At 40.7% G+C, this 24,730-nt stretch overlaps 1 protein-coding gene across 3 annotated transcripts in view; it reads left to right on the forward strand.

Moving 5' to 3' along the window:
* The first annotated feature begins 429 nt into the window (after positions 1-429).
* sh3d19 (SH3 domain containing 19) overlaps positions 430-24,730 on the forward strand; it is a 195,980-nt gene continuing 171,679 nt past the window's right edge. For 2 of the 3 annotated variants that reach the window (XM_028802703.2, XM_028802702.2), the window contains exon 1: positions 430-1,186. In XM_028802703.2, coding sequence (XP_028658536.1) covers positions 1,087-1,186 — 100 coding nt within the window. In that variant the 5' untranslated portion in view covers positions 430-1,086. The remainder of the gene's footprint in view (positions 1,187-24,730) is intronic. The other variant, XM_028802701.2, reaches the window with a different exon arrangement.

Raw genomic sequence — 24,730 nt, forward strand, 5'->3', positions numbered from 1 at the left:
TAATTTACAAACTTAAAAATGGAAGGTGAAAGGGCCTCATAAGTGGAATAGCCTAGGGCCTCTTTTCATATAAATCCGGCCCTGGTTATAATGTAAGGTGTAAGAGTGGTGGCTCTGAGGCTAAGGATCAGTGCTGGTATCTAGAATCTCCGTCACTGCCAAAAGAGATCCTACTCTGCTGGGCCCTTGAGCAAGACCCTTAACCTGTAATTGCTCCAGGGGCGCTGTACAACGGCTGACCCTGCGCTCTGCCCCCAAGGGGTATGTGAAAACTAACAAATTCCTAATACAAGAAATTGTATAAGGTGAGATAAAGAACAAAAAAAAAAGGTGTGAGAAATATGAATCTGCTCTTGTCCACAAAATGACTGCACGGTAATCACAGAAAAAAAGATAGTCGATATTTTTGTAAAGCTGCAGTGTCAGAATGTGAGGGATAACAAAGCATCCAATTAATTACGTGTAACATAAACAATAAAAATGTGGCTTCTAATAAAGAAGTTGATTGGAGCGGTAATGTTGGTCTCCAGGATCTCAGTCTGACACTCCCCTCTGATCTATGGGAGTAGCAGCACACCGTCCCGTGTGATCCCGCGAACCCGTGCGCGCGCACCGTTTGAATGTGCCCAGGTTTGGGCGCTCGCTCATAAAGCGCCTCGAGGCTCCACCCCCTTTTCCTCTTTTGTCTCGCGCCTGCCCGCTGCCCGGGTTTCCTGTTGACGCAGGAATATATAATTTTTTTTAATTTTTTTTTTTAGGAAATCGCCACAAAGGTAAATCTAAACCCACCTCTTCCTCTCCTTTCCGCGCCCCCTCCATGTGCCCGCCCACAGTTCTCAGTGACACTTACCAGGAGACGAGGGGGTTTGTTACTACGAGCGCGAAGCTTTCGTATTCGGCACCTTTCGGCGTTCCTCGACTCGACCTGTCGCTCGGAGTTCGTGTGGCTGCCTCTCGAAGGGCTCCGCCCGGCTGCGTCTTTATGAGGACGTTACTGACTTTTTTTTTTTTAGCCGTGCGCGCAGGTTGTCAATTGGGATTTGCAGTGTGCGGCTTCATTTTTGACTGAAAGTCACCCCAGAATTGATGGCTGAAGCTTGGCTGGAAGAAGAAGAGGAGGAGCTGCGGGAGCTCAGGGATTCCGGGAACAGGCGTCACAGAAGGGGACACTTGAACCCCGCGCCAGGTAAGTTCGTAAACCCGGCCAAGGTTTCCGATCGGCGGTGGGAAGGTGTTGTATGTTTTGTTGTATCATTTTTGACTTATTACCGTAATTCCAACAGCAAACAAAACCCATAAAGTCACTTTAGTACAAGAAAAACAGCAAGGCAGGTGAAACGGAAGATCCTCTTGGCGTCCGCAACAGTGGATTCGCCCCGCAGTGAAAGCCAAGTGTCGGGCTGCCTCGAGGAAAAGCGTGCGGCGTACCAACACAAACGGAATGACTACAGTGAGCTCGGGCTTCGTCCAGTTCCTCTTTGTGGTCTCCATCTCTGCGCTCTCCGTGACCCGCGATTGTTTTTATTGCTGTTTTCTGCAGATTGTCATAAATCCATATGGCGTATAGTTATAGTTCAGCGTTAGAGGAATGCAGTGACACCTTTCAGTGTTAACCTTACAATGTTGACAGTTTCATCATGTTAACTATGAAGATCTCCTAATAAGCTGCAGTGGTACCTCACTATAACAATAAAATGTTCGTGAATCCAAATATTTATTACTTTATTACTGGGTCTTCCTAGCCAATATATGAGTTGTGATTTAAACTAGCAGCTCTGCAATGTGTAACATTATAAGTGGGGTAGAAATGTTTTGTAGTGATTTTTTTTTAAAAGGGGTAATACAGTAACGTAGTTTTATCTCAAATATCTGCCTGCTCCACAAGCATGGACTACTCTGGGAAACTCCACTTGGGACAATCTACTCATCCAATGTGCAGAAACTCAAGTGAGGCCAAAAAATTGCTTTTTCATTTAAAGATGCTAGTATTACCAGCATTTTAAGAGGTGGGGCTAAGCTCCTAATTATTATGTAATTATTTTAATTTGTATACCGCTTTTCTCATTACTTAAAGTACTTTAGGTAGACAGAGGGGAACCACTTCAACCACCACCAATATGTAGCACCCACCTCTATGATGTGATGACAGCCATTATTGCACCAGTACACTCACTACACATTAGCTGTTTGGGAGTGAAGCGGTGAGACAGATGATGAGTACGGGGCTAGAATGGACAAAGCCGTGATGGGCAATTTAGCCAAGACATTGGGAAACACCCTACTCTTTTCAAAAGATGTCCAGGGGTCATTTAATGAACACAGAGATTCAGGACTTCGGAATTACATCTCATCCGAAGGACGACGCCACATTTACAGCGCAGTGTCCCCATCACTGCACTGGTGTATTGTGATCTACACATAGACTACCAAGTAAGAGCCCCCCGATGACCTCACTATCACCTCTTCCAGCAGCAACCCTAACTTTTCCTAGAAGGTCTACCATCCAAATACCAGCCGGGCCCAAACATTCTTTGCTTCAGGTGGATGATGTGTTCTGAAGTGCAGGTTGTATGGCTTCATAAGTGCTAAAGCTAGTCATGCCTCCCCATTACCCATGTGGAAGTTGTAGGTTCTCCTTTTTGTTCTCATTTTCTGCACACATTAATGCGTCATGTCATGTCATTTTCTAACTCAGATTGCGAAGAAACTGAAGATGTCATACAAATGGGTCTCTGTTACTGTCTTGACAGAAAAGGGTGAACTGGGAAGGAAACAAGGATAGAAAAAGAAGGGGAAGGCCCAGATGGGCAACTGCATAAGAGGAGAAGGACATCAGAGTGCAGTGTGTAGTGTGAGAAAGAAACACCTTGCAGGTCCTCAGTTGACTTCTTCTTTAAATACATGCCAAATATCAGTGTCATCTGCTACAGAGAAAGGATGAATCAAGGATGCTGGCCTTGAAGGGCAGAGTTTCAAAGAAAAAGCCAAATGTGAAACTGGCAAATAAAAAGAAAAGGTTACAATGGGCAAAATAACACAGACAATGGACAAAGGATAACTGGAAAAGTGTAAATGAATTAATCCAGACCAAAGTCACTGTGGAGCATAGAGTCTACAGCACAAGACAGGAAAAAACCCTGCACAGGGTGACGGTCCATTGCAGAACGAATACACACACACACACAGCATGGCCAATTCAGTTAACCTGCATGTCTTTGGACAATGGATGAAAACCCACACAGGCACAGGGAGAGCATACAAACTCCATGCATGGAGCACCCTGGTCTCATTACTGCAAGACAGCAGCACTACAACTAGGCCACCGTGCAACCCCACTTTAATGTGTAATGCATTTTATTTCTATAAATGGTTGTGATGCTCTATCTGTTGGAATGACAAATGAAATGCATTTTATTACTAAATGCCTTACAAAATACATTCCAGTGCAAACATGAACACCAAGGTCTGTGCTGATTATTTAGAATTTAATCTGTCTTAGACGGGTAGCACAAGTCATGTAAGGTAATGCATGGATATTTTGTTGTTTCAGAAGTCCTGGGCTTTGCCTAGGTGTTCATGAGCCAACTTTAGTCCTTCCTGGTTGTTATTCCTGGAGAGTTTCCTCCTGTCACACCCCCGATGTAGATCTAATTTGTACAGCCATTTTCTAATGCCAGATTCATGCATTTTGTCATCAACAATGGTAAAAGCTAACTTGAGGTCTTATGATGAAATTGTTTTGTTTTTTTTTTTGTCTCATAGAATTTTGTGTTCTGCTCCTGGGCTGAACTTGCCTGGCAATTTGGCCTGGAGAAGCTGGCAGTTGTTTCAAATCTTCTCTACTTGTAGTTGGTCTTCCAAACAGTGGAATGGTTTCTTTCCAATTGTTTGGAGATCTTTTTAAACCCCTTCCCAGATTCCTAGGCATCTATAACCTTCTTTCTGAAGTCCTCACAAAGCTCTCTTGATCATGGCACTGTAGTACACACTTTAAGAAGAAAGAGAGGGTTAAATAGGAGAGGATTTTGACAGAACCAGTCTTCTGATGTTCTAATTTGCATCTGATCTGGTGGACCTAATTCGAGGTATTGTTTAGTGTAGAGGTGCAATTATTTTTTTCCCCCATTAAAATTTTTTTATTTAAATTGTACAATGGACTACAAAATGTTATATCACCTTTATGTATAGATATTGTTTAAATGAAGATCAAATCTCGGTATGTCCACATATAAATAGAACTTTATTTGTCTACAGTGGAAAATATGGATTTTTACAGAACCGCATTATGATCTGAATGCACACACCATAATGACTAAAAAGAAAAACCCAGTCAGACTTGGCCGTTACAGTCCCAATGAGGCACTAAACAGGAGTATTGCTGTTGTCATAAAGGAACCCCAGTTGCGTTTCTTGACAAACTTCTACTGAATGATTTGTTGGCTGAAAGTTCTCTGTGTTGTGTCAGAGAGAGGATGTGCAGAGTTGTTCATAATGGCACTCAGTTTTGTTTTAATTTTCTCCTTTGCTACTACCTCCAGGGGGTCCAGAATGCATCACATAACTGAGCCTGCCCTTTCAATTAGCTTATTGATTCGGTGGACCTCTTCTGATGTGATGTTTCTTAGCCCAGAACACCACACTGGCCTTCACAGAGTTGTGGAAGATGTGAAAGGTGTCATAACCCACATCAAATGAGTTACATCTCCTAAGGAAATGGAATCTTCTCTGCCCTTTCTTATATAGTTCCTCTGTATTATGAGATCAGTCCAGTTTACCATTAATGGTGACCCCAAGTAGTTGTGGCAATGCACCACCTCCTTGGTTTTGTTGATTTGGAGTTGCAGAAACGTCTCAAAGTTCTCCACCTGACTCCTCTCGTCTGTCTCATCCCCCTTGTCAATACACTCCATAAGTGCAGAATTTTCAGAAAATTTCTGCAAGTGACATGACCTGCCATGACATGACAGTTACGTTTATAGTCGGAGGTGTATAAAGTGAAGAGAAAAGGAGACATGATTGTTCATTGTGGTGCTCCAGTGGTACACACATTGTCCTCGAGTCTCTCAAACTGTTGTCTTCCTGACAGTCCATTATCCAGGACACCATGGACTCATCCACCTGCACATCTCTGAGCTTGACCCCTTAACATGGATGGCTGGATGGTACTGAGGGTACTGCAGAAACAGAAATACCACATGAAGCTATGCATGTTTGGGCCCAATCAGTACTTGGATTGGAGGCCATGTAGGAAAAAGCTTGGGTTGCTGCTGAAAGAGGTGTTGGTGAGGCCAGCAGGGGACGTTTACCCTGTGGTCTGAATGTGGATCCCAATGTCCCAGTGCAGTGACGGGGACAATGTGCTGTAAAAATGGTGCTATCCTTTGGATGAGACATAAAACCGAGGCCCTGACTCTCTGTGATCATTAAAGATCCCTGGGCATCCTTCATAAAGAGTAGCGTGTATCCCGATGTCCAGGCTAAACAACAACAACAACATTTATTTATATAGCACATTTTCATACAAAAAGTAGCTCAAAGTGCTTTACATAATGAAGAGAAGAAAAATAAAAGACAAAATAAGAAATTAAAATAAGACAACATTAGTTAACATAGAAAGGAGTAAGGTCCGATGGCCAGGGTGGACAGAAAAAACAAAAAAAAACTCCAGAAGGCTGGAGAAAAAAATAAAATCTGTAGGGGTTCCAGGCCACGAGACCACCCAGTCCCCTCTGGGCATTATACCTAACATAAATGAAATCGTCCTCTTTGTAGTTCGGGTTTTTCACGGAGTCACTTGATGCTGATGGTCGTACAGACTTCTGGCTTTTAATCCATCCATCATTGTTGGAACATCATGGTGCTTTGGGTAGATGGTGGTGGCGCACGCCACCACCAACAGGACACCGGAAAAGGAAACAGAAGAGAGAGTAGGGGTTAGTACAGATTTTGAATGAATAGTTATTATAATGAATTGGATATACAGAGTATCAGGATTAAATTACAGTGAAGTTATGAGAAGGCCATGTTAAAGTAATGTGTTTTCAGCAGTTTTTTAAAGTGCTCCACTGTATTAGCCTGGCGAATTCCTACTGGCAGGCTATTCCAGATTTTAGGTGCATAACATCAGAAGGCCACCCGCCTCACCACTTCTTTTAAGTTTTGCTCTTGGAATTCTAAGGAGACACTCAGTTGAGGATCTGAGGTTACGATTTGGAATATAAGGTGTCAGACATTTCGATATATAAGCCGGGGCGAGATTATTTAAAGCTTTATAAACTATAAGCAGAATTTTAAAGTCAATTCTGAATGACACAGGTAACCAGTGTAGTGACATCAAAACTGGAGAAATGTGTTCGGATTTTCTTTTCCTGGTAAGGATTCTAGCAGCTGCATTCTGCACTAGTTGCAAACGATTGATGTCTTTTTTGGGTAGTCCTGAGAGGAGTGTGTTACAGTAATCTAGCCGACTGAAAACAAACGCATGAACTAATTTCTCTGCATCTTTCGATGATATAAGAGGTCTAACTTTTGCTATGTTTCTTAGGTGAAAAAATGCTGTCCTAGTGATCTGATTAATATGCGATTTAAAATTCAGATTACAATCAATGGTTACCCCTAAGCTTTTTACCTCCCATTTGACTTTTAATCCTAATGCATCCAGTTTATTTCTAATAGCCTCATTGTATCCATTATTGCCAATCACTAAGATTTCGTATTTTTATTTATTTAATTTGAGAAAGTTACTATTCATCCATTCTGAGATACAAGTTAGACATTGCGTTAGTGAATCAAGAGATTTGTGGTCATCAGGTGCTATTGATAAATACAGCTGTGTGTCATCAGCATAGCTGTGGTAGCTCACGTTGTGCCCTGAGATAATCTGACCTAATGGAAGCATGTAGATTGAGAAGAGCAGTGGACCCAGGATAGAGCCTTGTGGGACACCATATAGAATATCATGTGTCTTTGAGTTATAATTACCACAACTAACAAAGAATTGCCCTTCCTGGTCCCCTAATCATCCCCTCTCTCTAACTGGCTATCTCTCTCTCTCACCACCTAATAGTTTATGTGTGGTGTGGTGATTAAGGCTTTGGACTTCACATCCTGACGTTGTGGGTTCAAATCCCACAACTGTCACTGTGTGACCTTGAGCAAGTCACTTGTCCTGCCTGTCAACCAATTGTATCATAAATGTTGTAAGTCACTTTGGATGAAGGCATCAGCCAAATTAATAAATGTAAAATGTAAAAATGGCTGCCGTTACATCATCCAAGTGGATGCTACACACTAGTGGTGGTCAAAGTGGCTACCCACTGCCTATTAAAATTACTTTCAGGAGTGAGAAAAGTAAAGAATTATTTAAAAAAAAAAAAAAAAAAAAGCCATAATCCTCCCAGTGCTGCCAGCTGTGTCCAGGTGGGAATAAAGCTTGTGGAGCAGATGGACAATTGTATGTTCCAATTCAGTCTTTGTCAGAGTTTGTCCCATAGATAACACTGCCCATTTAATTAGTTTGTTAATTCCATAGGCCTCTCTTGAAGTGATGTTTCTAGACCGCCACATTGGCCATCATAGAGTTGTAGAAGATGTGAAGGATGTCGCTACCCTCTGTAAAAGAAGTAGTCTCAACACACAATAAAGGCTTTTGGCAGCCACCTGTATATTGTCCCTGGCTGCAAAAGGGTAAAGACAACAAGAAGACTGAACTGAAATGATAAGCAAGGTGATAGTGGCTTTATAAGCCAAGAAGCGGAATGATGTATTTAGTCTGGAACTGGAAGTGATGTTAAATCAGGCAGGTTTTCCCGTTTTTTGGCCAGCAGAGGTAACAGAGACAGGTTTAATGTACCCCGCCACCCCCTGGCCTGGCGGGTACATATCTCCACTCATCTCCCTACTAGTCGCACGTGTGTGACGTGTCTTTAACAGAGCACAGTCTATTAAGAAAAAAAGAGGCTGTTCTGCCCTTTCTTTTCTAGTTCCTCTGTGTGTCATTGATGTGGACCCTCAAGTACGTTAGCAATGCATCACCTCTAACTCCACTACCAGAAAAGAGACTGGACTTAGAGGCTCCTTGGTGCGGTGAAAGTCAACAACTAGTCCGTAACCATATGGTTTAAAAAAGGAAAAAAAAAATTCATGGGGTGTACTTAATTTTTCACATGACTGTACATAACACAGGCCGCTTTACAAAAAGTGAAACAAGATCATTAAAAAGCTCTGTCAACCTGCACAGTCACTTTTCATCCTCCTCTGTTCAGGACCTTTTAGCTCCACTTGCTGCATGAGTTTTTATCCTTGCGTTTACATGCTGATAACTGAACACTGGACCTTATGCGTTTTTCTGCGTTGCATTCATTATCTAGTGCTTGTGCTATACTACTGCCCTTGGTTTGTGGAAGATATGGACTTAAGAATATAATTGTTTTGTGTACATGTGACAGACGCGAATGTAATAAGTCATCTGAAATGTCACCACACCGAGACAAGTATGCTGCCTACCTCAGAGCTAAAAGGGGGAAGGACCTGTGCTGTCTGCACTGCAGCCTGTTGTTCTTTGTTAGTTAAACTGTTATTTAAGAAAATTAATACATTTAATTGAGTTTGCCTCAGAGCAAAAGCTAATACTCAGATATTCATATCTGTGGTATATTGTGTTTCCATTTAAAACTGTTTAAGATTTAATAAGGAGCCAGAGTCAGTTTTACTGTAGTTGGATGAATGGATAAGCGCTTTGTCCCCAACCTGAAATTTTGGCTCTTAGCAGAAGCGCAAGAGATAAATAAGTATTATATTATGACCAGTAACGGCGCACTACACTTGACTTGAGCATTCCTAGTTTTCATCCTCTTTTTCTCTGTATGTTTAGCATTCGTTTGCTCAGAGGTTGATGCGCTTACTGCTTCCTGAACAGCTCTTCTTTTCTCCACCCTAGCGGCCCGCTTCTTCTGTCCTTTCATTGGCATCTTTTCGCGTTAAAACTGATTAGGTCAGTGTTTGTGTTGCAATTACTTAGTATGTTTTCCTTCATTTTTCACTTAAGCTGTCACTTAAGTCTTCAATCTGCCTCAAGAATGATTTAAGATATGAAGAGGTAGGGGAAGTGACGGCGAAGGTGGTAGGGAATGAGATCGGTGCCCGTACGCATGCTCCACATGGATGCCCTGCTGGCCACTGCCGAGAGTTGATTCTACATTACAATAAAATAAAAAGAGGAATAACTTCGGATGTCAATCATCACCCCAAAATCAGATAGTAGACATGTAGTATATGTGTACCAAATTTCAGGTCAATAGGGCAAATGGTTTGCGAGCTACAGGTGATTTAATATCCTGGACAGACAAATGAACAGCCACGGTAGCGTTTTATATATAAAGACAACCAGCAAACCCCCTGTTTGTCAAATATACACCAGCATGACTAAAAAAGAAAGAAACATCTGACTTGACTAAAGATTAACAAAAACAGTCACAGTGAGGCATTTTGAGGATTTATTGTAAAGGGACCCCAGTAGTGTTTCTTCACAGTCTTCTCATGAATAATTCATTGTCTTAAAATACTCAATGACCGTATGCCAGAGAGAGCGTGCAGCATTATTCATAATGACACTCAGTTTTGTCCATTGCTATTTTGATGCAGTGGCTGAGTCCCTTAATATCATCCCCATGTGACTATAGAAGCAGACATTTAGAGACATTGCAGCCTCTAGACTTCACTTCTTCAGTATCCTGGTGATAACAGGTTACTGTCTATTAATTGGCTTGTAGGTAGATCAGATTGTGATGAGATCTGCCCAAAGGTGTTGCAGGTTTCCACTTAGAGGCATCTTTAATATTTGAATAGAGCAGGTCCAGTTTGCTTTTCCTTGAGTTAAACATAGCACAAGCTGATGAAAGTTTGCCATTGTTCCTTCCATAGGCACATGGTTGACGTCAACACATACTAGTCTTTGGAGTCAGATGTAATTCTCAAACAAGAATAGATGTCGGGGAACAACCCGTTAAAAAGTTTATAGTGAATAGTGGTAAAGTCCTGTTCCACCATAGGACACCACTTACTCCCTGACACTTTGATTTTTTTTTTTTTTTGCCATTTCTCTGAATGAAAGGCCCACACTTCTAAGGGTGATAATGCTCCACCTCGTTTCATTTGTTAATTGGCATTTTCTTGCCATTATCACTGGAATATTGTCCTAGTAGTACTTCAGTGGATGTAGTAGCACAGTCTGTTGAACTCTGCTTTAAGACAGACAGGGGTTTTTTAAGTAATCAACAGAAGTTGGGACACCTGGGCAAATTGTTTCCTTCAATTTGCAAGGCTTCATTTACTTTAACTGCTGCAGAACATTTGTAGGTTTGTAACCTATTAGTTGTTCCCTGAAGAAGGCCAATTTGTAATATTCTGAAATATCCTTTTTTTCAGTTTTTGCTAACCTAAACTTTAAATTTAAACCTCTGGCAGTTTACTACTTACTACTACTACTTTACTTATTACATTTGGAGTAAACCTGGAAAATCTGAGGTGTTCTAAAATATTTGACCTGTAGTGAATAGGCCTACAGTGATCCCTTGCTATATCGTGCTTCGTCTTTCGCGGCTTCACTCCATCGCGTATTTTAAATGTAAGCATATGTCAATATATATCGCGGATTTTTCACTGCTTCGCGGATGTCTGCGGTCTACAGTACGTGTGCTTCCTCAGTTGATTTGCCCATTTGAATTGAAACAAGGGACGCATTTGAATTGAAACAAGGGACACTATTGGCAGATGGCTGAGTATCTACCCAATCAGAGCACGCGGTTAAGTTCCTGTGTGCTGCTGATTGGCTCAGCGATGGAGTGCTGCATTAACCAGGAAGTGTAATCTCACTCATTCAGAATTAACGTGCACAAGCGCCAACAGAAGATGCAAATGATTGCAGAAAAGGTAAAAGTTTTGGATATGTTGAAGGAAGGAAACAGCTACACAGCTGCAGGACACCATTACAGCATAAATGAGTCCACGATTCTTTTTATTTAAAAAGGAGGAAAAGCATATAAGATCTGCGGCCGCAGTGTCTTTTAACCAGGGCGCAAAATGAGTTGCAAGTGGACGTTGTAAGGCAGTAGTCTGGATGGAATCTGCTTTAGGGATTTGGATTGAAGAGTGATGGACGAAGAACAACAGCGGTGCTAAACAGTCGCCTGAAGAGGCTCCTTTAGAAGAGCTGTAACGCTATCCTTTGTTGTGCAGTAAAATTAAACTCATCGTTATCGGACAAGTCGTCGTGTCATTGTTGGTGAGTAACCATAATTAATTATTTACGTACAGTACTTATTACATGTACATAGTTTAGTGTCACTGTACACACATTTTACTGTATACAATTTTTCTTGCATTGTACATATTTATTGATGGTGGCCTGTCTGTCGTAATGGCTGTAACATATGTGATATCGGAGACGCTCGATATCTTTAAAATAATATTTAGGTTTTACTGTATGTAAACTGTGTTTACATACATAATTTCAACGAATCTTACCTAATATCTAAGAGAATACAAAGGGTTTATGCTGTATAATTGTGCGTGAAATGTTTATAATAGTGTGGGAGAGTTTATAAGGGCTTAAAATATTTAAAAATAACCATATAAACATATGGTTTCTACTTCGCGGATTTTCTTATTTCGCGGGTGGCTCTGGAACGCAACCCCCGCGATGGAGGAGGGATTACTGTATAGAGTTATTAAGTGTGGAGTACAGTGTAATTCTTACTTGCATGTGCTAAACAACATGCAACACCTTACCACTCTCCAGCACAATAATTATTAAGTAATAATTAATAATAATTCTTTGCAATCATATAGCGCTTTTCTCACTACTCAAAGCGCTCAGCAATTGCAGGTTAAGGGCCTTGCTCAAGGTTCCAACAGAGCAGAGTCCCTATTGGCATTTACAGGATTCGAACTGGCAACCTCAGAGCCACCAAGAACTACCTTACATTGAAGCTTCTGTCTTCCTTACCTTAAAATTTTCATAACACAATTGTCAAAACCCAGTAGCAACAAGTTACAGTATTTTTAGTGCATTCTATTATTGTTGACCCTTTAATCATTTTTTTTTTATTTCTGTGGATTCAGTATCTTGACTTTGAGATTTTACACATTTTGGGCATCCCTGAATAAGATGTGCTTACTTTTCTTCAGGGCTGTGGAGTCGGAGTTGGAGACAATTTTGGGTACCTGGGAGTCGGGGTCAGAGTCGGCAAAAATGTACCGACTCCAACTTCTAAAAAATTTAAATTGTAATGGAAAAAAAATACAGCAAGTTCAAATGTCCCATTTTACAAACAATAGTCATAATTAAGTACTTCTCTGATGTAAGAATAAAGCGTAGTGCGTAGTTGTGTTACTACTAGTGTGAAGTTCATCTGAGCCATTATAGAACCTGACATTCACATATTGTAATCTGGATTAATGTACATTACAAAAAGTGTTTTCATTTTACTTCAGATATAATGTGTTTAACAAGTTCATTTGAGTGTAAACAAGTGTAATGATGTAGGTGGAGGTGTGTGCTATGGTCTGATGTGTGTTCAGGGGTTCTTGTCTTTTGTTTAAACTGGCCAATACGGTAGAGAGTCAGCTTCCTAGCCAGTAGTTCTGTGGTTAAATGATCTTCCTTCAATCAAAATTGAAAATACATTAGCATATTAAATACAGAGGAGTCGGAGTCAGAAGTACCAGAATTAAGGAGTCAGAGTCGACGGATTTATCTACCGACTCCACAGCCCTGCTTTTCTTAGTGGTGCGTGTCTGTGAATGTGTTTTCATACACACTCATAACCAATTAAGGCATGGGTGTCGAACTTGGAGCTTGGAGGGTCGCAGTGGCTGCAGGTTTTCATTCTAACCATCTTCTTAATCAGTGATCGATTTTTCAGTGCTAATTCACTTCTTTTCCCTTCATTTTAATAGCCCTGTTTTTAAGGATTCAGCGCTCTGAAATGATTCTTTTCATCTTTAAATGGTAGCCAAACAGAAATGAGACATGAAATGAGCTAACAGATGACCAAGTGAATTGAAGCTTCAAACTCCAACCGCTTTTTTTTTTTAATGAGAAGCCGATTCTTGCTGTTTAATTAATCTCGTTATTTAATTCCATGGCTCGTTGCTGCTCTCATTCTGTCACAGCAGACATTTACAAAACTGTTATTTTGACGGTGTTATTAGAAGAAACAGAAAAATTGTTTTGGTGACCTGATAGATCAGCCTTATCTGAGACCTCCATCTTTCTTTATTTTCAGATATTGTGTGATGGGCACAGGTGAGCTGGTCATATGGCGGCTTGTTTTGTGTCTCATTATTGTTTGGCTGCTAATTAAGGAAGAAGAAACAACTAAGGGGCCTGAATCAAGTTAATTAAAACTAAGGCAAAAAATAATAATTAGCAGCCAAAACTGGTCACTAATGAAGAAGATGGTTAGAATGAAAACCTACAGCCACTGCAGCCCTTCCAGGACCAGAGTTCGACACCCCTGAGTTAAGGCAAGAACCTGGTTTCTTAAAAATCCACGTTTACATAGGCAAGTAATATTCTGGTGGTCTCCTTTGGCAAAATGCTTCAACATCATTAAACTGCACAAAAAAACATTAAATGTCATCATCGGCCGATGTGAATCCGAACAACAGCATGACGCCTGTGATCATTTTCCTGTGTTTTATAAACATTATTAGTCAAAGTAACGCTTTGTTCATAAGTCTCTGTTGATAGATTGCATGCAGCACACTATTTTCACCTTGGCAGTGCGATTGAGCCCTGTACAGGACTGGCATATTGGTATGTGTGCTTCTTGCCTCACACCCTGTGCTGCTCGAATAAAAAAAAATGCAGGTATTTTTTCTTCAGTAAGATGAGTCTTGTGTTAGGTTACTCATTACTTTAAAAAGTAATCGGACTATGCAATGTACACTACTTTTAATGTATTCTGCTACCGCTCTCGGGAGTGTTTTATGGAGTTTAGCACTTGTGGAGTGTGGAGGCAGTAAGAAAGGAACAGGAGAACCAAAGCAAATTTTTCTGCAGTCATCCAAAAATGAGTATGCAGAGGCACAACTGAAAATGGGCATAAGAACTGCCTTTTTAGCTTTAACCAGTAAACCCCCGATTCTCTAAAGAATCGCAAATCCAAGAATGGCAATTACTTTCTGTTCCCTCCAATCTTTGTACGGATGAAAAATCATGGAGGGTGGGAGCGTCCTGGGAAAGTTTTCATTTAATGAATTAAATATATTTGTAGTAAAGCTGTTTCTTTTTGGAGCTGTGACTCCTTTGGTTGTGGTGTTTCAGAAGCACGTTGTAGGCGCCTTCGTTCATTGTTTTTATCCATGCAGTCTCGTTTTTGTTTTTCTATGGGTCTGTTGTTAGCTAGAAGTCGTTTGCTGTTAGGAATCATAATTGAACTTACTTTTAACACTGAATTACCTTAATTTGATTCAAATAAGCCACACTGACAGCTGCCACACTGAGTGCTGGCACAGTGGATTAGAGCACACTGACTGCTGGTACTGTGGAGTGGAGAACACTGACTGCTGGCACTGTGGAGAACACTGACTGCTGGCACTGTGGAGAACACTGACTGCTGGCACTGTGGAGTAACTGAGTGCTGGCACTGTGGAGTAACTGACTGCTGGCACTGTCAGTAGTCACCACTACCTCAAGTATAAATACATAGACATATATAGATAGACGGCGCATTCACTGTGTTTCCCAGTAGACACGATATGTCAGCGTGTCAGCCTTATTGCGAGTGGCAAAAGTGCCATTTAACCTAATACAGGTAGACGTGGAAACCAGGTTTTCTGATGAAAAAAACAATGTTTAAAACAGTATCGTTTACATACAACAGATTTTGGCGAACCGTTTAAATGCAATTATATCCATTTATACACTAATAATGGCAATTATTAAATAATAATAATTATAATTATTATTATTATTAATCATTCCTCCCATATAAGTAACATTTCGGGGACTGCCTTCTTCTGTCTTCGAAATTTCCAGACTTTTTCCTGTTCTTACACAACACAGTACTGAAGTATTGTTTAATGCCCGAGTCACATCACGTATAGATTACTGTAATGCTATTCTATCTGGAATCCCATAAAAATTTATCCATCGCTTACAACTTCTTCAAAATTCTCCTGCCAGGATAATATCCTGCTGTTGTAAAGCCACTGAACATATTACACCTATTCTCTCTCAACTTCACTGGCTCCCTGTTAACTACAGAATACAATACTAAATACCGCTCTTAACATTTAAAGCTTCCCACAACCTCACTGATCTCCTCCAGACTTACACTCCTCTCGCTCACTCAGATCTTGTAATTTGAGAGTATTTAGTCTGGCAATATGGTGCAGCCTTAGTTTGTGGAAGACAGACACAACTAAAGACATGAGCATAAAATGATGGTTGTCAGTTTCAAACTGTGTTTCCTCAATGTGCTCCTTGAGAAAAAACATCATCAAGTTTGAGACATGTCAACAGCTAACAACAATCTACATAGTGACTAAATACGTTTAGCCAAAACGTTGTTTGGAGGCTCACTTGAGCACATAAATGCATAGCTTTGCTAGCTTAGCCTGGCTTAGCTAAAGTAAAGATTATAAAACGGGATTTTCTTACGGCCAAATATGACCAAAACAATTGTTCAGCCTTACCTATGAAATGTAATCCCCCAGGAACTGGTTTGGAGCGTACAGCGGTTTGTACAATCCCAAGCAGCACATTATTCATTACTTCACTCCACAGCAGTGCCACTCACAATATGGCGGCCACGTTGACGTATGATTCTGCTAGTCATGAGGTGTCTAGTTATTCTATGTCTATGTTTAAATATGTCACCATGGCAACTTGTTGGCGTGCACGCTTTACCTCAAGTTTAGTTTACAGATTGTGTTGTGTTGTTTGGGCGCCACTTACTGACTCTGGGAAGCCGCTGGGTTTGACTCTTGGGCGCTGTGCGAGTACGCATGCGCTTTTGGCATGGGTTGTGTCTGGCGTCCGTGCATATATATATATATATAATATATATATATATATATAACCTTCGTAAACATTACTAAACGAAGGTTTTATATGCGGTGGTGTGCGCGTTTGGGCGGCGGTTGTATTGTGACCTGAAGTTTAGTTTACAGGTTGTGTTGTGTTATTTGGGCGCTACCTACTGAGTCTGGGAAGCCGCTGGGTTTGACTCTGGAGCGCTGTGTCGCAGTGCGCGTGCGCTTCGGTGCGTCCGGCGTCTGTGCATATATACAACCTTCGTTTAGTAATATAGATGACTTTTCTAAATAACTGCCTCTCTTGAACAAGTCTGCTACTGGAAACTTGTGCATGTGGGACGAAGTTCCATTAACTGAGACACCATCCTCCATGAGCCCTCTGGTTTATACCGTCCTGACCTTAAGAGGTGTGGCTTACTTGAGTGAGGACGGGGCAGAGTTGTCCTCCATGGGCAGTGTCTCTGAGTTAGAGAAGAGAAAAGAGAAGATACGGTTAGTTTTGCTGCCCCCTCTTGTCCCGACAGGTTATTGCAAACCTTGTCCGAGCCTGGAATGTGATCCTCAGGTGCCCACACATGACACATTGTGCGTTTTTCAACATAAATTTTTCAATTTCTGAAATATTGAGATGGATTATTTCAGCCAGGAGAAGGAATAATGTAATTGCGTGAACATTGGCCTCGGAAAATGTAATTTTTGTGTTTGCGAACTTGATACATGCGCAACCTGACAGAGTGCAATGGACATTTCTTGCCCGCACTCTTGCTTTACATTGTAGTCTGTGGGGCATGGAGTAAAAGCTTAAAAATGTTATGTTTTTTAAGCCAAGACTGTTGTTGAGTATTGATCTACGTCTTGCGATTACACACACATTATAAAATAGTGTATATGTGTCTTTTTGAACAAAAAAGCAACAATATTGTAAGTTTCAGCCATTTTAAAAGAAGACCAGCTGTGCGCCGTGATAGTTCAGCACTTAGGGCTCGTTTATACTTCACGCTCAGAACGCGCGCACATCATGGCTGCCACACGTTCCCAGCATTCATTTGACGCATCCTCTGAGCAGGTCCTCAGAAATTAATGTGACGCATGCGCAAGTTGCCATACCAGCAAAAAGTTGGTGGGCACAGTGTGATAGAAGTTGGAATGTGACGTCAGAGTCTCTATTTACTATCTACGTGTGACAGAAAGCCTCTATGCGTATCCTACAGGATCGGTGTGCGCGCTTTGGTGTTTGATATATGGTTCGATTCTGTGAAGCAAAATGCCAACATACAGATGCACTCGTGGTGCTTTTATATTCAAGCGTGGCATATTCCCCATCTTTCAGCAGAACACATTAAATGCATGATATTCCAGCTCTCTGCACATTTAGAATCCTTAGATTTATACTTGATATCACTTTCATGATGAAATGCATTGAAGTATGTATGTTACATTTTACTGATAAATTGTTAATTTCATTTAAATAATGAATACTGTTAATAATTACACACATGGGTGCTGGGCACGGTGGCAGAGCGGTAGCACTGCTGTCTCACAGGGAGTCATGTCACTGGTATTCCCTGCCTGGACTTTTCATGTTTGTCCTGCTGGGTTTCCACAGAGTGCTCCGGTTTCCTTCCAAAGATATGCAGATTTGGTGACGCTAAAATGACACGTGTGTGTGTGTGTGTGTGTGTGTGTGCTGGTATTCACCTTGCAATGGGATTGTTTCTGCCTCGTGCCCAATGCTAGCTGGTATTGACACATGATTAAACATCCCTTTCAGAGATATTGCGGTAAGGTGTCATCGGAATTTAATGGGTGTTCCAGGCAATTCACAACACAGAGAAGCCGAACCAGTTCTCACCATGATAATATCTCACACTGCCACCTGGTGGATTCTTCCAGATTTATGTTAAGTAGGTGCGCAATCATAAACAGTAAAACGCTTGCGTAGCAGGAGTGTCTGCTGCAGCATGCGTTGCATCGCGTGAAGTATAAACCCGGCCTAAGTCTTCCTGCTCAACAACCTTTTACACTCCCTGGTGGATGGTTTCCTCCTGACAAACCAAATCACAGTAAATTTTCCTGGCCACATGGTTGGTTTTGTTTTCATTTACTTTCCATATTTGTGTGAGAATTCGAACAAGCGAAATGAAGACGTCTCCTTATGACAAGAAATAGGTACCAGGAATATGCATCAAAATGATTATTTTCAGATCCCTTTTGTTGTCACAAACATGTGTCGTAAACCCAAAAGGCGCAGAACAATTCTTGACAACTATCTTGGCTTTGTAAATGTATGTTTTCAGTAAGTGTTTAAGGTTTTCCTCCGTGCCCCATATCCCCCACTGTTAAGTGTCAGAGCAGACAAGATATGTTTTTTTTATTTTATATAAAACGCTTAACTTTCAAACACAGTTTTGTGCAGCAAATGCATATTATACCATATTTGTAAAAAAATAACGTTGAATTGAGAAATACTAAACTTATCCTTTAAGGGTTTACAAGCCCAAGGTATTTGTGGAGAAATCTACCCGTGATAACCAGATTTCTCAGAAGCTGATAGCCGAGTTTCTCTAACTGGAATAAGGATTTACATGGCATTTTGGAAACCAGGTTTCTGTGAATAGCCAAGTTATTGGAGACTCACATTATCGCGGTGTGGTCAAATGGCAGTGAAACCCAGGATCAAGGAAGGAATGTTTGGACACCAACCGAGTTGTCCCATTTTAATTCTTTTACTGCAAAAATAAAATAACGCACAATAGCCCAGCAAACTGAAAGCCCAGGCAATTGCCTTTCTCTTTAAACACAACATTGCTCATCAGAGCCCTTCTTTCTTGTCTGTGGAGCTTCGTCTTGGAGGTTAACTCTGGTCCAAGTCTGGTCCTTCCTCCGGTGAAGTGCGCCTTTGTAGGAACTCCCTTAGATGGGATGAGGTCAGTTGCCCTCAGTGGGTGTTTTCTGAAAGCTGTGAAGGTAGAAACGGGTGACAAAGTTATGTAAAACGCTAATTTTTACAAGTACTATAAATTTACACCGGCTGTTATAGACACAAATCAAATGTATGTTTTTATTGTATAATATTAACAAAAAGAGCACCTCACTACTCTGAATGGTAAAATTGCCCGAGAGCTGGTTTCGAACTCACGACCTTCGGATTGTAAGTCGGCAGTTCTATCCGCTGCACCACAGAAGCTATCGTGTTGTACTTGCACCTTTTGTGAATGTGTTTATTTGATATTTTGCCATCAGCCTTCACATATTATAAAGTTCATTTCTACATTTTGTCATTTATTACTAAAACATGAAAAACATTTCTGTTTTAACGATGTGTTTACATAGATTGTTGTGGACACAAAACGCACATCAAATTAGTACTGCAGGCTGCTTGCTGCTTGGGCTTATCGACACATTTAGAAGACAAAAGACGCTGACGGAGAGGTGATAAGGGATTTAAGGTGGGCCGGATTTGCGAGTTTTTTCATTGGCTCTGGTAATTCTAGTGTTAAGGAAATGAAAGATACTTTTTATTTTCTCATATATGAAGTATAGGGAAAAGTATTGTAATCGTCTAAAAATTCGACTTCGAGATTTTGATGAATCTCGACGTTTTAGACCTCCCAGAGTCCGAAAATACCATTTTTGGAATTGTGTGTGTGTGTGTAAACATGATAACTTGAGTACACTTTCACTTAGATCAACCAAATTTTACATACAAGTATTAGGTACAAAACATAGTATTCCATCAACTTTTGAGCTATTTCTGCTAACCTGAATTGGTACTTTTTTATTCATGCAGCTGCAGAGTCCGATTTATTCAACTGTACTCCTTTGGTACTGTGTGCCTCCGGAAAATCCTTGAGTACCGTTGGTTTGACTTTGTCTCGAATGAGCGGTTGTTCATGGACTCCCGAATGAGGCACATTAACTGTATTGTGAGGGAGCATCAGTTACGGCACTACGGCCATGTGGTACGTTTCCCTGAGGGTGTTCCAGCTCGTAAGATCCTCAATGTTGGGGACCTGAGTGGCTGGACCAGGCCAAGGGGTCGCCCATGTAACACCTGGCTGCGGCAGATACAGGGTCATTTCTGGAGGGTGGGACTGAACCACGTGTCTGCCTAGGGTGTTGCCAACCGGGATCCCGAGCTGTTTCATCATGTGGTGGGTGCGGCAACGCACTGTACCAGTGCATGCTCCCCAACTTGACTTGACTTGACTTTAATAATAATTGTTCAATATACAGTATTATTGATTTGATTTGATTTGTTGTTGATGGTTCTTTAATGTCTATAATTTAAAAATATAATCATTGTCTTGCAGTTTACTCCTCATATATCAATCCCCATATCTGAATAAACGAGAATGTCTAGGGCAGGCCACTCCTGATTATTATTTATTTTATTTTTTCCACATACAGCAATAAAATATTTGTCTGCAATATTTTACTGGTTTATCACAGCTTTATGGGAAGAATTTTAATATAGTAGCACACTAAAATTTGAAGCCATTTTGGGCCTGTTGGATTTTTGTGTCACTACATGCTGTTCCCTCTCGTTTCATTCCCTGGAATTGACTCTGTGGTGCAACGTGTTTTTGTTAATTTTTGTATTTATTTTTTTTTCTTTCCATGCATTTAAGTTGTGAGCAGCACCAGGCCACCATATTTTAATACAGTTGTATTTTTCCCACACATGTGGAGTTCAGCATGTGCTACTATTACAAGTAATGAATGCTCAGAAGTGTCAGGGTGGCCAGATGGTCTGGGTCAGCAGATCAAGCTAAAAGAAGGAGGACGTCAAGGCACAGTGTGCAGACAAATGAAAAACTGGCTCAGTCACAGAAATGGAAAGGGTTGTGCTCTTAAGAATATTCTTGTCATATAACCTCTTTTCCGAAAACATTGCAACAGGATGTAAAACGCAAATAAAAACAGAATGCAGTGATTGCTCAATGCTCTATCACTCATGTTTTATTGAAAGCTGTACAAAGGCCAGACATGAGACGTTAACATATTGTTTATTGATTTGTTTATTTATTTTTTGTAAAGTATACACTCATTTTGAATGTGATGCCTGAACACATTCTTAAAAATGTTGGTACTGGAGTGTGTTTGCTAGGGTTGCATGATATACTGTCAGAGTCAGAGACAGGAATTGAACTGGCAACTATGTGATTTAAAATTCCAGTGCCTTCCCTACGCCACGTTGCCTGCTCGCTATTTATAAATCTGTGGAAGCATTTTAAATTTGTACTCATAAGTATAAGAAGGAGGGAAAAAAACCTAACTGAACAGAATTTTATGACCATTGAAAGGAGGTGATGATAAATGTACATGTTGTTTAGGCTTGGGCATGTGGGCAGTGGAGGTTTATGCAAGACAACTGTGATTTATTATGAGCAATTAAAGTGGCTGGTTAGATAAGAGAAAGTTTTGAAAAAATACTTTAAGAAAAAGTTGGCGCAGGTTGTGTGGACTGCAACACGTAATGCTTCTAAGGAATGTAAGAGGTACCTTGCCAGGGCAGTGACACCACCAAGATGGTATAGAGCAGGGGTAGGCAATGTCGGTCCTGGAGTGCCACAGTATGTGCTGGTTTTTGTTCCAACCCAGTTCCTTAACGAGAACTCAATTATTGCTGATGAAGCACATATTGCTTAAGTGACATTTTAATGCTTCATTTTAGTGGTCTCGCTTGTTAAGGTTCTCCAACCTTAATTGCTTATTTCAATCTTAAACTGCTGCATTCAGTGTTTTAATTGCTCCTTATTAGCAATAAGATGTAAAACAGGGGTAGGCAATGTCGGTTCTGGTGAGCCGCAGTGGCTACAGGTTTTCATTCCAACCCAATTGCTTAATTAGAAACCAATCATTGCCAATCTCAGACCTTATTTAATTTTATGGCTTGTTAGTCTGTGCAATGTAAGGCTTTTATATCGTAGATTTTTTTCCTTTCCAAGGATATCATCCAAATGATTTGAAGCCTAAAACAGATCATTTTCAGTCTGTCACATTTTTCTATTAAGTGTTTTATTAAATCAAACCGTGCATGATGAACACACACAGATGTAATTGGAAAAAAGCTAGCTGGAGAACTGCTGGCTGCTTTGTCTTTTACATCTTATTGCTAATAAGGAGCAATTAAAACACTGAATGCAGCAGTTTAAGATTGAAATAAGCAATTAAGGTTGGAGAACCTTAACAAGCGAGACCACTAAAATGAAGCATTAAACTGTCACTTAAGCAATATGTGCTTCATCAGCAATAATTGAGTTCTCGTTAAGGAACTGGGTTGGAACAAAAACCTGCACATACTGCGGCACTCCAGGACCGACGTTGCCTACCCCTGGTATAGAGCACAGCTATGTTCCACAGAAGAGTGAGAGAGAGAGTGCAACACTAGCAGGAGATGTTTTGTAGATACCAGTGTTGGAATGTAAGGGGCGGTTAGTAGGTTGTACACCTTGTTGGTGTTCTGTGGTAAGGGCATTAGGCAGGGGTGCCAGCATGGCCAATGCGGGGAGTTTGGCTAGGGGGAATCTTGCATTGTTCACTTAGGCCCTTAATGGGAAGCAATCTGACAGATGGCATGGATGACTAGCACCTCTATCCAAAAACACAGTGAGGCCACTGAGGAATGCAACAGGTGACAACACCTCCTGAGGCTGCTAGGTTACACACGATACAGACGGGAACATATGGGATTTGTCGTCCCTCTAACAGAATAGCCATGTTTTCTTTGGACCTGACTCTAAAGCGTTAGTGTACAGGGACACTGGGTGCTTCTAGAGGGAGTTCTCGCCTGTTGACCCAAGAGTAAGTGAAGGCCTGTCCTTGAGCCCTGTAGTGAGTGATGCCAGGCTTTGGCTGGAAGTGTCAGGGGAGTGGGGCTGGGATAAAGTTGCATTTTGGCATAGTTGAGTTTAAATATTGAGGAAAGAGTCAATGATGTAAAGTTGCCAAGGCTGATAAAGGTGTACAAGACATATTTTGTTATTTGTATAAAGGTATGCAAATCCTCTAAAAGGAGAGTCTACAATGTGCACTTCAATCACGTAATTTAAAACTTTGGAGCAGAGGCGGAAATCAAGGAACAAAACGCATCTTTGTCCCAAACATTATGATGGGCACTGTGTAAGTGTACTACTTTCCCATTTGTTGGCACAGATGCACAAAAACATTTTGCACCAGTTTAACATGCAGCATGAGATATGATAAAGAACTGCAGAAGTCCAGATTGTTTGCATCAATACGTACATCCTTCATGCAGTTGTCCATAGTTTTATGAACCACATAGGAAGGAAAAAAAATTAGGAATTTATTGTTTTTAAACTTTTATGAGAGCGTGACCAGAAAGAAGCCTAATGTATTCGTTTATTGTACGTACTTGTATTCTGTACGTTTAGCATTTGTTTGCTTAGAGGTTGATGCGCTTGATGCTTCCTGAGCAGCTCTTCTTTTCTCCACCCTAGCGCCCCGCTTCTTCTCTTCTTTTGTTGGCATCTTTTGTCGCTTTAAAACTGATTAAGTCACAGTTTGTGTTGAAATTACAAAGTATGTTTTCCTTAATTTTTCACTTAAGCTGGCACTTAATTGTTCAATCTGCCTCAAGAATGATTTAAGATATGAAGAGGTAGGGATGGGAATGGCACCCATATGCATGCTTCGCACAGCCACCCTACTGGCCGCTGCCAAGAGTTGATTTTACAATGAAATAAAAATAAAGAGGAATAACCTTGGAGGTCAATCATCACCCCGGAAGCGGATAGTAGACGTCACATAGTATATGTGTACCAAATTTCAGATCAATAGGTCAAACGGTTTGCGAGCTACAGGTGATTTAAAATCCTTGACAGACAGACAGCCACGGTAGCATTTTATATATAAAGATTATATATATATATATATATACAGTATATATATTATCTAGCACCTTTCCTATCTATCTATCTGATACCACTGTCTTTTTTTCTTTTATATAAAAGGCCAATACATTACTTGGCTTGTCCATTATGCTACATGTTGGGTTATGTCTGCATAAAAACATACACAGAGTAGTACTGTCTCTATCCACTAGACCCTGCAACACATTTAATATAATTTGGTCTTGCATGGTCAGTAATGCCACATTTTTTTAAAGCATCAAACAAGTTTCTTTTCCAAGACTTTGAAAGTAGTGTTTAGTGCACACACAGGAAGCTTACTGGATCTTCACTGCAGTCCTGCCCTAGGGTCAGGCCCAAGCAAGCTGGCTGTGCAAGTTGAACGTTCATTACCCTGTTACCATGGCAATGCTCAATACAATAGCCCATCTGGTTTTACTGTATGCTGACACGACGGAAGTTAATCTGACTGTACATTCAGCGTTTGCCTACTACAGACATTCTCAGGAGAGTTGGAAACTGGGGAAGTATAGTCATCACCAGCTTGACTACCTGTTGAGCTAAAGGTTTGAGTTTTTTGGTTTTAGTAATGATTGATCTTTGTCTCATCAAGGAAGGTGCATCAGTGGTCAAGGTAAATCAAACTGGGTTGATTATGACTGATGTATTACAAAAAAGTGTGTACTCTTGTTTGTGTGTGTCTTTTGTGTACATAGTATACAGTTAGGTCCATAAATATTTGGACAGAGACAACTTTTTTCTAATTTTGGTCCTGTACATTACCACAATGAATTTTAAATGAAACAACTCAG

Source organism: Erpetoichthys calabaricus, chromosome 5 (assembly GCF_900747795.2).
Source record: "Erpetoichthys calabaricus chromosome 5, fErpCal1.3, whole genome shotgun sequence".
NCBI classification, from domain to species: Eukaryota; Metazoa; Chordata; class Cladistia; order Polypteriformes; family Polypteridae; genus Erpetoichthys; species Erpetoichthys calabaricus.